The sequence below is a fragment of the Oxyura jamaicensis genome, chromosome 13, assembly GCF_011077185.1.
Source record: "Oxyura jamaicensis isolate SHBP4307 breed ruddy duck chromosome 13, BPBGC_Ojam_1.0, whole genome shotgun sequence".
NCBI lineage: Eukaryota > Metazoa > Chordata > Aves > Anseriformes > Anatidae > Oxyura > Oxyura jamaicensis.
The window spans coordinates 9,196,435-9,208,345 of NC_048905.1; the positions used below are offsets into that span (position 1 = coordinate 9,196,435).

General features: G+C 46.2%; 1 protein-coding gene across 2 annotated transcripts; it reads left to right on the forward strand.

Annotated features, from left to right (window-relative positions):
* Positions 1 to 615: 615 nt before the first annotated feature.
* On the forward strand, positions 616 to 10,641 carry ATP6V0E1 (ATPase H+ transporting V0 subunit e1). 2 transcript variants are annotated; one of them, XM_035338391.1, is made up of 4 exons: positions 623 to 792; positions 2,444 to 2,491; positions 6,841 to 6,968; positions 9,794 to 10,641. In XM_035338391.1, the coding sequence occupies exons 1-3, from the start codon at positions 689 to 691 to the stop codon at positions 6,932 to 6,934; spliced, it is 246 nt and encodes an 81-aa protein (XP_035194282.1). In that variant the 5' UTR covers positions 623 to 688; the 3' UTR covers positions 6,935 to 6,968; positions 9,794 to 10,641. The 2 variants fall into 2 exon arrangements, with proteins under 2 accessions (XP_035194283.1, XP_035194282.1); XM_035338392.1 differs by lacking the exon at positions 9,794 to 10,641 and having other exon boundaries at positions 616 to 792; positions 6,841 to 6,970.
* The last annotated feature ends 1,270 nt before the right edge of the window (positions 10,642 to 11,911 follow it).

An 11,911-nucleotide genomic window follows, 5' to 3' on the forward strand; every position in this document is an offset into this window, starting at 1 on the left:
TTAATACAGCCTGTCTGGTCACTACTGAAATAACTCATTCTCATGTTTAATGCTGGTTATGTCAAAAGCACAGTAACCTAAGAAAGGTTTAGAAAGCTTTGTGCTTTTAAAAATAAGACATCGACCTTTTCCCTGTAAAGAAGTATTTCAGCCAAAGTCAGGAGTGGTGCAGGGCTGGTACAATCCGGCACGCATCTGGTGCCGGGTAGACTTGGTATACTTCCCCCCTCCTCCCCCCCGCCCAATGATCTCTAACAATCACTTAGAGAACTCCATGGTTTTAAATGAAGATGTTTACCATACATATTCCATATTTTATCAGGCACTTGAAGTTAGCTGTTTTTGGCCATCAGTAATTTCTGAAATTACATTTTTTCCAACAATCTCAGGAATTTGACAGCAAGCGGGGGCATTGAGGGCTTTGCTGGCCACGTTGCGGCCACTGATTCTGCCCCGCGGTGTCCCAGCCGCTCCCATCAGTGCTATCGGTGCCCGCAGAGCCGAGCCGCGGTGCTGGCCGTGCCCCGAGCACCCCTGGGTGCTGCCCTCCCCCCGCGAGCACGCGCCCCGCGGCCCCTCCCGTGCGCGCCCCCGCGTGACGCGGCGCCCGCTGATTGGCCGATGGCGCGCGGAGGAGGCGGTCCTGCGGCGGCCGTGCCCGAGGCCGGCAGAGGCGGCGGCGGCGGCCATGGCGTACGGGGGGCTGGCGGTGCCCATCGCGGCCGTCACCGCCTTCTGGGGGGTGGTCGGCGGCCTCCTGCCCTGGCTCGTCCCCAAGGGGCCCAACCGCGGGTGAGTGACCGGGGCCCGGCCCCGCGGCTCCTCCCGAGGCTTCCCCCCGAGCCGCGGCCGGGCCGGGCCTCGCTGCGGTATGGGGGCTCCCTGCGGGAGCGTCGGTGCCTGCTGCTGCTCCCCGGGGGTGGCGGCGGCTGCTCGGCTCCTCTTCCTCCTCCTCTTCCTCCCCTGCCAGGTACCGGCTGCTTTCTGTTCTGGGGTGGGCCCCAGGTGCTGACTGCCTTTGCTTCTGCTCCTCTGACCCCGGAGGGGATTCCCTCGATTTCTTCCCCCCAGCCCTGCTGCTTCCTCGGTTTCCCTCCCCAGCCCTGGCATGTAACGCCCCGGCGGCAGCCCCGGCTGGTTTTGTGCCTGGGAGCCGGGCTGGCCTCGGGCGTCCCCAGGACGGGTGTGGAAGGCAAGCTCCTGGCTGTGGGAACTGCGAAGGGTCACCGGCAGGCGTTCTGCTTCTTCCTCAATTCGGCCAAATGTGAATGTTGCACAGCTGCGCTTCTTCCTCACCGTGATCATTTGACAAATATGAATAGGCCGCTGCTGGTCTTCTTCCTCAATTGGATCCATTGGCAAATACCAACAGAGCGCTGCTGTCTTCTCATTCTGTACTGACACTGCATAGTCCGCTAACTTCTCACCTCGTTTTGTTTCTTTCTTCATTTAAAAACCACCAACAAAAAGCTGTGTTAGAATTGACTCCTTCATCTTCTAGCAAAGGCAGTCAATGTGGATTTTAACCGAGTTAGGAATTTGCGGTGTGCTGGTTAAAACTTGCAAGTGATGGGTCCTGTCTGGGACTGCGTGGGAAGGAGGGGCTCGCGGAGCTCAGCACAGGCTGTGCTGGTTCTGTAGCAGTTGTCTGAAGGTTGAGAAGATGAATCAATAAGTTATTCTTACACATACACACATTGAATGTTATCCATGTCACAAGAGGGTTGGAAGATACTCATCTAGCGCAGGTCTTGTTGCTCACTTTGGGGATATTTGGAAGGAAATTAAAACAAACAAACAACCCCCTCCACTTTGCTACAAAGTTCAGTAATATAAAAATCTTATTTCTTTTTTTCCCCATTTCAAAATCGTTACTGTATGTATACAGATGTAGACTTCTTACTGCCGGTTTCAAGAGCGGGCTGGCTTTTATTTCTCAGCTTAACTATCATTTCTGCCACGGCTTTCTTTCAGTAACAAAGCAAACTCTTATCCTGCAGATAAAATCTCAAGGCCACTTGAAATTATTCCGTGTGCCAAAAATCTACGCTCACGATAAAAAAAATAAAATCTCCTTGACACTACAGATTTCTGTAAGCAAAAGTTTGAACATGGATAAAATGTTTTAGTGTGGTATTTATTAGAAAATCCAGCTTCAGAAGTTGGATAACTTGCCGCTGCAAATGTCAGTGTGTAGTGGCACAGTAAGTGTCCTCGCTCTGGATTTTACTCCCATTAAATACTGCTGCACACTTCTGTTCTCCCGGTCTGTGTCAGTTCTTTTGCACAGTTTTAGCCTCTGCAGCTTGCTCAGCTGGAAGAAGTTACGAACCTTGAGTCATGTTGCGTATGATCACAGTTGAACTTGGTGTTTTTTTCCCTATCTATCTTGTGGTCAGTCATAACGTGACTCTTAATCAGCTGTGTCTCGTTTTTTTTGCAGTGTTATCAACACGATGCTGGTGACATGTGCTGTTTGCTGCTACCTGTTGTAAGTATAAATACTGTCTTGCCTCTTAATCAAGGTCCATTTCTCATGTAAGAATTTTGGGAGGAAACTTGAGCGAATGAGTCGCAGATGCCTGGATACGTGGTGTTCCTCGACAGCCCTTAGTATTCTTGATTCTAAAGTGCCTTCAGCACGGAGAAGAAAAGGTTTTCCTGGTGGTGGAAAGTGCGTTAAAATAAACTGCAATTCCTCTTGTTTTGTGTCATTGCCCTGTGGCTCGTACCGTTGAGCACTGCAGTGCAGTGACTCGGTGTTGCTCCTTTCCCGTTCACTGGATTATTCATTCACAAGTTTAATGACGGTGTGTCGGGGAAGCCGTGTGCAGAAGTGACTCTGAAAGGTGTTTGGAAAGAACTTACTGTGGAGGTTAAACTGGTGAAAGTAATCAGATCTTTCAGGGTAACTTGTAATAAAATGATTACTTGAGTAATTTCAAGTACTACTGGAATAGTATTTGTACTTTGCTGAAGTATTTAGGCATTATTTACATACTGTAAGGAGCTTAATGGGAACATTTGGAGAAATGTATCTCACCTCGTCCCTAAGAACTGGCAGCCAAAAATCCTATTGTCAGTGTTGGCACGTTTCAGGAGAGGCCTTGTTGGGTTGCCTACTGCACGGGCTTATGCACATTTAATTCACTTTTGTAATGTGATATTCAGGTTTTATGCAGGCTGTGAAGGCTCCCTCCCCTGCGCACCAATTATTTAGCAACCTAATCTCGTGCTAGGTCCTAAATGCTTGGGTAGGAATGGGCAACTGGCTGCTTATTTTGGTGAAGGTGTCGAAACGGGGTTCAGATTATGGTAAGAGTTGGGGGGGGGGGGTTATTATTATTATTTAAGTTTAGTTTCCTTGTTGAATTCCTTCCTGTACTGCATTTTAACAGAAATCATGTCCTAGTCTTCCAAAGTCCTTTTCAAAATCCTTTCCAAAATCCATCAAGTTCAGGATTTGCTGGTTTTGCCGTTGTTCTTTGAAGAAGGACAGTTTCCTTGAAGTCAGGGCCGCGTGGCATCCACAAAATCCTCTCGATTATGATCTGGAATGTATTTGTCATAGGGCTTCCTAAGTTTGACTTAGTGTTTTGCACGCTTCAAATTTTCAGTGGTATTTCATTGTAAGTTCAGTGGGTTTTGTGCTGAAGCTGATCTATGGCAAAGCTACTGCCATTAACGTGATTTACAGTCTGGTTTTGCGTGTCCAGTGAGTGGGTGCTTCTGTCTTCACTCGTACCCCTGTGGGCTGTAACTCGTGTTCCATGTTTCCTTCGGCCTTCTTCAATTACACCTTGAAAAAAGAAGAAAAAGTAAGAAGAAAATCTTACTGTGTTTTAAGCCGTCAGCAGTTATACCCAAGCACACGAGATATATGGGTAGTTTCTGCCTCCAAGTTCAACAAAAACAGATTTTAGAACCCGATGTTCCGAGACAGAACTTGCCTCATCGCACAGTCATTGTGTTCTCATGAATTCTGTATGGAATGTTCTTGCAGAAAGCCCCAAAGAATGGATTCTGAGGATTCGTCATCGGATACAGCGTTAGGGGCTGAAATAACTCCTCATCTCAGGACGTTGTGTGTCCTTGGCAGGTGGCTAGTGCTGTTCATCTACTCCTTCATAGGGCGGTTTGAAAGTCCACTGCAGCTACTCTTGTGTTCTCCAGCTTACCTTTCCAGTTGGGATGAAGGGGGGAAAAAAACAAATTTCCTGTTGTCGTTAAACACCGGCTGATGGACAAATCGATTCGAATCAGACGGAATTGGTTAGCTAAGTTTATGTCAATCACATTTCAACTGAAACCTATTTCTTCTGTGTTTAGCTTGAACAGGGATCGATTTGCGTAACCACATCGATCACGCAGTGTTAATTTGCTTGTTCTGTGCAAAGTTTTTGCGTGTGTGTGTAGTTTGTGTGCTGAATCCAGCCACCTTTTGGAGGAGAATGCCCAGTCTGATAAAAATGAGAGGTAAAGCGTGGGGGGTTACTGCTGCAGAAATTCCAGGCCGCACTGTTTTGTCTAACTAAATCTATTGTGCAGTTTACAAACAGCTCCTGAAGCACTACCCTGCTATCCTGCTAACCGAGGACAGGATGTTTGAAAAACAGTATCATTTGGTACGGATCCTAAAGGATGAAAATGCAGTTGCCCAATTTGACATTTAAGCGGAGATAACAGGACCTTAATTTGTAAGACGCAGCACAGACAGATGGCAGTTAGGGTAGGAAGACCTTTTAAAAATCTTTCTGGTGGAACATAAGGGACTTTGCTTTCCTTGCATGAGCTGGGTAATTAACACTAGCTGTTGTAGCTGCTATCCGGCAGGATTTAAGGACCCGTGGGTGGCTCGAATGCCATACCTGATTTTAGCAGCTCCACGCTGGGTACAGGGGCTTGCTTTGTCTTGCTCTGAATGCTGCATTTTGTTCTGCATTGTCACGATAGATTGTCGCTTAGTGAGATGCAGGGAAAGCTTTTTCAAGCCCTGTCTTGAACGCAGGGGAGTCACAGAGCTCAGTGCCTGACCACTGCTGTCAGTGATGAGGCCCCAGCAGTGCAGGGAGGAGGAACACGCCATGGACCTGTCATGCCGCCACGCTCGGAGCCTGGCATCCAGCGTGGTCCCAACAAACAGCTTTAGAAAAGTGCACAGCGCCTGCCTGACGGGGGTGACAGAGCTGGGACGCGCCGGTATTTGGAACGTGCTCCCAGCTCGTTAATGCACAGCCGGGTTGGTCTGATCTTCGGCACGCAGCGAGGTGAGGTCCCTTCCTTCCGCACAGCGCCAGGAGAAGCCTGTCCTTCAGCAGGCTGTGGTGTTCCCGTCCTCCTCCCACTGCTGGTAGTCCAGGATATTAAAGGCAGATGGCACAGTGCTCTGGCACCCCTTCTTTCTGTCTTTTGTATCCGAAAGTTAACCATTCAAAGGAAACTCCGTGCAATCTTTAAGAACTAATTTGCTTTCACCATAAGTAAATTTAATTTAATGATTAATAGGGTTTCCAAAGCTGTCGTCATCACTTCACTTAGCAAGGCCGAAGCAAGTCAACCTAATGGCTGTTGGCTCCTTGTTGGTGTCTTGCTGATGTTTCGGTTGCTTTGTGGTCTCTGTCAGGTATTTTCAAGGCTTGTGTGCCTGACAGACTGCTGCAAGCTCGGCGCTTTGTTTTAATTGGGGCTCTAATTTGCACCAAACCGAAAGCACTACTGAAAATAAATATTTGTACTATTTAAGAGCATTACTGATGCGTTTTCTTTAAGTCTGGCCAACGTCTTTTGCCCGTGGCTGTTGCAGCCTTTTTACAGCTGACCTGCGCTTCGTTTGCTGGTCAAAGCATCAAGGTTTGTGTGGAATTTTCCATGACTGCCTGAGCACTCTGATACATTTGTGGCAGCTCCCGTTACAAAGCTGCTCTGCTTTTTCTCCTCCTTACAAAGCCCTCTGGAAAGAGCAGATAGATGAAGCAGGGTGTTCGCTAACTGTGTTTATATAGTTAGCATTTAACGGAGACTTAAATCCAGGGAAGCATCCATGGCTCTCTCTGAACCTTGTAATATTTACAAAGCAAATGTATCTCGTAACAGCGGAATATTTATTTCTGTTTAGCTTTCCTGGATATTTTCCACAAACTGCATTCCTCTTGTTCTGGGCTGTGGCTGTGGCTTCCGCAGCGTTGGTCCGTGAATGCTGCGATGACAAGATGGCTGTGCCCGATGAGCATGTTGTCGTGCTGATTATCTTATTTATTTTATGTTCTGGGGGGTTTGTCTACAATTTGCTTCAGGTCCCTGTTTCTTTGACGTCTGTGCCAGGTTTAATCAACTTTTGCTCAAGCTCTGATGGAAATTATGCCAGGCCTGCAAGGGCAGGCTGCTGTACGTGGAAGAGAACAGCAGAAGAGGGAGAGTGGGATTCTCAGAGCTTGGTTGTATTTTATTTATTTATTTTTTGGTTATTTAAAGGATGCTTCAAAGGCAACAAGAAAAGGGCTGACTTTTTCATGTTTCTATATTCTGAACCCACAAATATCCGAGTGTCATATATTTCCTGCCAAAGACAAAGTATGCAAGAGTGCTGTCAGTGGTTTTGCATTGCCTCAGATGGAAGAGGACAGCTTGTTTCAGCTGTGGGATGATTTGTTCCCAGGTCTTTATTGGTGGTATCCAGGCAGCGTGTGAGCTTGAGCAAGGTTTTCATCTGACATGAGCCCTTCCTGAACATCATCTTGTCTCCTCTGACAGTACCTGTGCTTTGGCCAAGCCTTCTCTGTTTAATAAGTCCTGTATTTTGGCTGATGTTCTCTCTTTTGGGTTGGGGGGGTTGTGTTGCAGTTGGCTGATTGCGATTCTGGCTCAACTCAACCCTCTCTTTGGGCCGCAGTTAAGCAATGAAACCATCTGGTACCTTAAATATCACTGGCCTTAAAGATGTCCATCTACTGCTGCAGTTTATTGACTAGGTGAGTATGTTCACGTCTATCAATACGTTTGCCATGTTAAATGATTCAGGAGAAATTGAACAGCAGTGTAAGCAGCAGGTTCGGCATCATTAACTGTTTTGCAGGAGAAATTGATCTTTCCAGGGACCGCAACAAAACAAATGTTGGGTGTTAATCTGGGCCAGACGCTGTGAACGGCTCGGGCTGGGTTGTTGCACAGCCTCTGCTACCCGGTCACGTGTGTTCAATACACAGCTATTTATAGGGAGAACGCTGCATTTCTTCATCCGACTGGAAAAAAAGTAGTTAGGAGGGAAGGGCTTTTCTATTATCAGCTAGCATGAGTGGATTTCCTCATCTTTAACAACCGTTGAGCCCTCCCAGCCCGCCGCCGTTTCATCCGAGAGCTGCCCAGGTTTCCAAGGCAGTGTCCCGTTGCCTCCGTTCATCTGGGACGCCTGAGAGGGCCCTGCAGTTCCAGGGGCTCTTCACCTCCTGTCGATGTCCGCCGCCACCGCCTGACTTGCAGATGGCTTTTATTGTAATGACAGCCTGGGTGTGCCGAGTCGTGGCTGAGCCTGCTGCTGGTGACCTGGGTAGAGCTATGGGATTGCCATGGCCGCGGCTGTGAGGCGCGCCTTCTGTCACGGCCAGCAAAAATGCACAGTTTTGTATTAAAAGGAGCACGGTGACTTCAGATATCTCTGAAAGGGCAACATTTAGAATTGGAGGTTCAAATTAAATGCCCATGATCTTCATTTTTATGCTGATAACACAAAGTAGTTGAACGCTCTTAGGGTTTTTACCTCGTTTTTGTTTTTTTTTTTTCCCTCTTACTGCTTTAATTGCCTGCTCCTTTGCTCTTATTACTTTAACTTCTGTTTACAGAAGTCCAACAGCAGCAGACAAATGGCAGTGGATGTTACAGTTCAGTTAAATGCCGGCTGTAAAGCATCCTGAACATCTGCCCTGAAGCAAAGCTCCATGGCTCCAAAGTAGGATTCATCCGAACTGGGGTAGTGTCAGACACCGGCATGTGGATTTGCCTGCGTCTTCTCTTTTAAGCAGCAAGCAATAAAGGTGGACGTGGCCCTGCTTCAAGCAGAGGCCTGTGATTAGGTAGCTCGGGCAAGCTGAATGTCCCAGCTGCATTTTCACTGTTCTTGTGTGGTAACGCAGAAATAGTTACCCAAAACAGAGATCAGTGGGTTCTGGCATTGGGCATGCAGATCCCTGAATTCCACAGTTCTCTGAGACCTGAAATGCAGTTATCTGGAGAAGTAGATGCCTTGGATTTAAAAACTGGGCTCACTTCTGGCTGATACAGGGACCGTGTGTTGCTGCTGCCAGCAAAGGCGAACTGGAGATGAGGTATGACGTTGTAGTGCAGGTGTCTGCTGCAAGCATCAGGACTTACCCCCCTCCTCTTACCGCCGTAAAGTAAATTTGTACTGAGGAGGGGTGGGAACTACTGCGCTCCGGGATGGACAGAAAGTTTACGTGAGGAGTTCTAAACCTACTGATGGAGGATTTAAGCCGTATGTAGCACACACAGTGTTGCGTTACATGAAGAAGTTTAACTGATGTATCTGATTGCATTGGCTTAATCCTGAAATCAAATGAAAGCTCTTGTCTTTGAGGGGAAAGCGTGCTTAAAGAAAAAGTAGAAGCAAATAATAATCCTCAAGTGCTATGGTTAGGTACCACGTTCATTCTTGCCTGTAAATATGCTGTTGCAGTCCTCACAGTTCTTCATGGTCTTGTTTGAATTACCCCTGCAGAGCTGAGTGAGTCTGGCTGCACGGAGGCGGCTGCTGTGGCCAGGCTGCCGTGTCTGTCTGTCACTTCGGTGCACTTAGAGGCTCTAGATGAGTTTCTCACCAGACTGGCGCTGTGAATTAGATTCCATGTGAAAGAGCTGGGGTCTCTCTCTCTGACCTTGCAAAGAATTCCATAAATACAGCTACTGTTTCTTTTTTGATCCCCTGTTTTTGGCCTTTAAGATGTGTGTTTGCAGTGTTCGAGGTGCATGCAATATTCCCCTTTCTCTCTTCAGTCTCTGTTTCAACTGAGGTAGAGAAGGATTAGTATGGACAGTGTGAGGAGTTAAAGGTAAATGAATTACTAACTCCCAGACTAGAGACTGTTTTGTTTTTTTTTTTAATGAAGGCAGTGTAAGCAAACCTGTTTGATTTTACCAGTGGAGCAGGCTGAGAACACATGCAGAAGGCTCACTGCATTCTAGTGGGGAGCTTCTACAGATGCTGACTTGATTGATCTGTGCCAAATTACAGAAGTTTGGTCGTTCTCTGTGGTCAGTACCCCTCTAATTTAAGTGGTGCATCAGATGGCTGACTGTATAATCAAGTTAATGGCTTGGAGAGCAGTATGTAAGGATATGCAAACTTCTTCAGCTGTGGTAAATATGGGCTAGAGCTTCTTTCCTTTTAAGCTATGTGATGCAATGCCTGCTGTTGGCCTTAAATTTGTCTTTTTACAGTGTGTATTCTCAGACCAGGAACTGCCTTTATGCAAGGTCCGTCATCTAGACGGCTGGCTGCTGCTACAGCAGAATTACTTGAAACGTTCCAAGAGTAGCATAATTGTTCCTCCAGCTTGTAATATAACTAAAACTACCTGCCGTAACTTTGGAAATTAAATTGTGAAGAAAACAAGGAACTAGAGATTGTTCTTTTAACTCCATAAAGATGAATTACCTACAGTTATTGACAACTTTTTGGTGCCTTTGTGGAATGGAAATAGCTGTGGTTAACTCGACAACCAGGTCTTCAATTAGTAAATCACCTCCATGGAAAGGAATAATTAAATTGCCTCTTGCTTTGCAGGTAAAGAAGAGATTTCCTTCAGATGAAAAAACTCCACAGATCCAAAGATGCCCTTAACGTAGCTGGTTGGATACCAAACCTGCATTAATGCCTTAACACTTGTATTGTGCTTTAAATGGCTTGTTCAAAGCCCTCTATTTTTTCCTACTATACTGTTTAAGAGTGTGCCTAATGCAATTTCTAACTCCTCTTCAGTACTGTACATTTTTATCTGTTCACTTCAGGTGTGATTAAAATTTCTACTGTTTCTTATGGAGACGTAGCTTCCCTGTTCACTTTACTCTGTAGGAACCTTGTGTTCTTAGAGGTTTGTCTGCTGTGCTGTTCACCCCTGTTCTGTTTGACTGCACTTGGAAAAAAGTGTGCAGTGCAACTGTACGAGGAGAAGAGAAATGATACGGCCACATGTTGATTGCCTTTTTTTTTTTTTTAGTGAGTTGTGTTTTGGGGAAACTCAGTCTTAAATTTCTCATACCTCATACCTGGAAATAAAACTAATCCTCTGCTTTATACAAAATGCTCTTGTGCCATATTTAACTCTCCTGTGGTTTTAATCAGATGCTAGTTAGCCAGAGTTCAGCTGAGGACTAACAATGTACTTGGGAGGGGAGGATAAGATCTGTTGATACAACATAGGGAGGGGATGAGAAATGCTTCAAGACATGGAATATTTTGAATATGTAGCAGTTTTTCAAGTATCTTGATTTGCTCATCATATTTAATATTCAGTGGTATCAGTACATACTATTATTAACTGTTTATTTTTTTAAGCTTTCTATTTTAGGTTCCAAGCTCTCACTCACTGTTGAAGCTAACAGGAGCAATAAAAGCTAACAGTTCACATGGCATATTTTGCTGGTGGTGAATTTCATGCAAAGAATTCAATTTCAATTCAAAGCCTGGACAAACAAGCCGTTCTTGAATTTATATTTAGATGCTTTTCAGATAAAGAAATTTCCCTCTATCTGAATGCTTAATATTTTCTTTGAAACAGATACCAGCTAGTAGCATGATTCAAGAAGATAAAAGATAATGTTTTGCTTGTGTTTTGCAAATGTTGTGCAGCCTGTTGTCTGCATTGCGACTGTCTACAACATGTGTGCCAGAAATTAACGCTGCTGAAGACTGTGTGTGTGTGACTGTGGGAAATTAGAGCAGACAGATTCAGTCACTGTGTTTAACAAACAACGCAGGTATCAAAGCCTGTGACAGGTTCTTGTTTTGTGACAACAGGAGAGGATGCAGAATATTAAAATATGTATGAGAGAAGCTTGCTAGTGCTTGACGTAGATAGCCTGGATCTGCAGCAGAACACTGATCTCCTGGTGCTTTTTGGTAATTTTCAGAGGTTTAAAAAGAAAAAAGAGGGTTAAAGAAACTGACTCCACAGTGAAGTCTTGAAGACTTTAAGTCATAACCTGACAGCCCGTTGAGAAAAGTGTTGGTGTCATTTTGCGTGCTCTTAACTGTTTTGGTCAGTATTGTTTGGGAAATGCAAATATCTGCACAGGAAGCTGCTCCGAAGACTTTATGGAAGTTGACTTTCCTGGGCTGAGGAGGATGAGTTGCCGGGGTGGGTGGCTGGCCCCTTGTTCGCAGAGCTGCGTTATCAACATGTGGAAAGAGATAAGGGCATTATTTGTGTTTCCAGCTATGAGGTATAGTGGGGAGCAATGGTGGTAAGATGGGTGAGTTGCAAAAATAAAGAAAACAACAAAAAAAAGTTCTTTACACATGGCAGGATAAGAGGCTGGGCCTCTTTTATTTTATTTAGTAATTTCATGTTTTGTGAGTAACTGAGGCCGACCACCTGTGGGTAGCTGTAGGCAGTAGCACAAACTCAAGGCAGTGCTGAGGAGGTATCTGCACGGACGAATGCTGTAAGTATGAAACTGCGCCCACAGCCGAACAGGGCTCTTAGATCCGTCCCCTGTGACACGAAGCCTTTCCCAGGGAACGTTTCCGCAGAGCAGACGGGAAGCCGAGGCGAGCACAACCCAACCCGCCCAACCTCCTCCTCGCTCTGCCGGCCACCAGCCCGCCACCCTGCCTTAAATACCCCCCCGCGCGCCTCTCCCGCGTCACGTGCCAGCTCGGGGCGGCACCCTATTGGCCGAG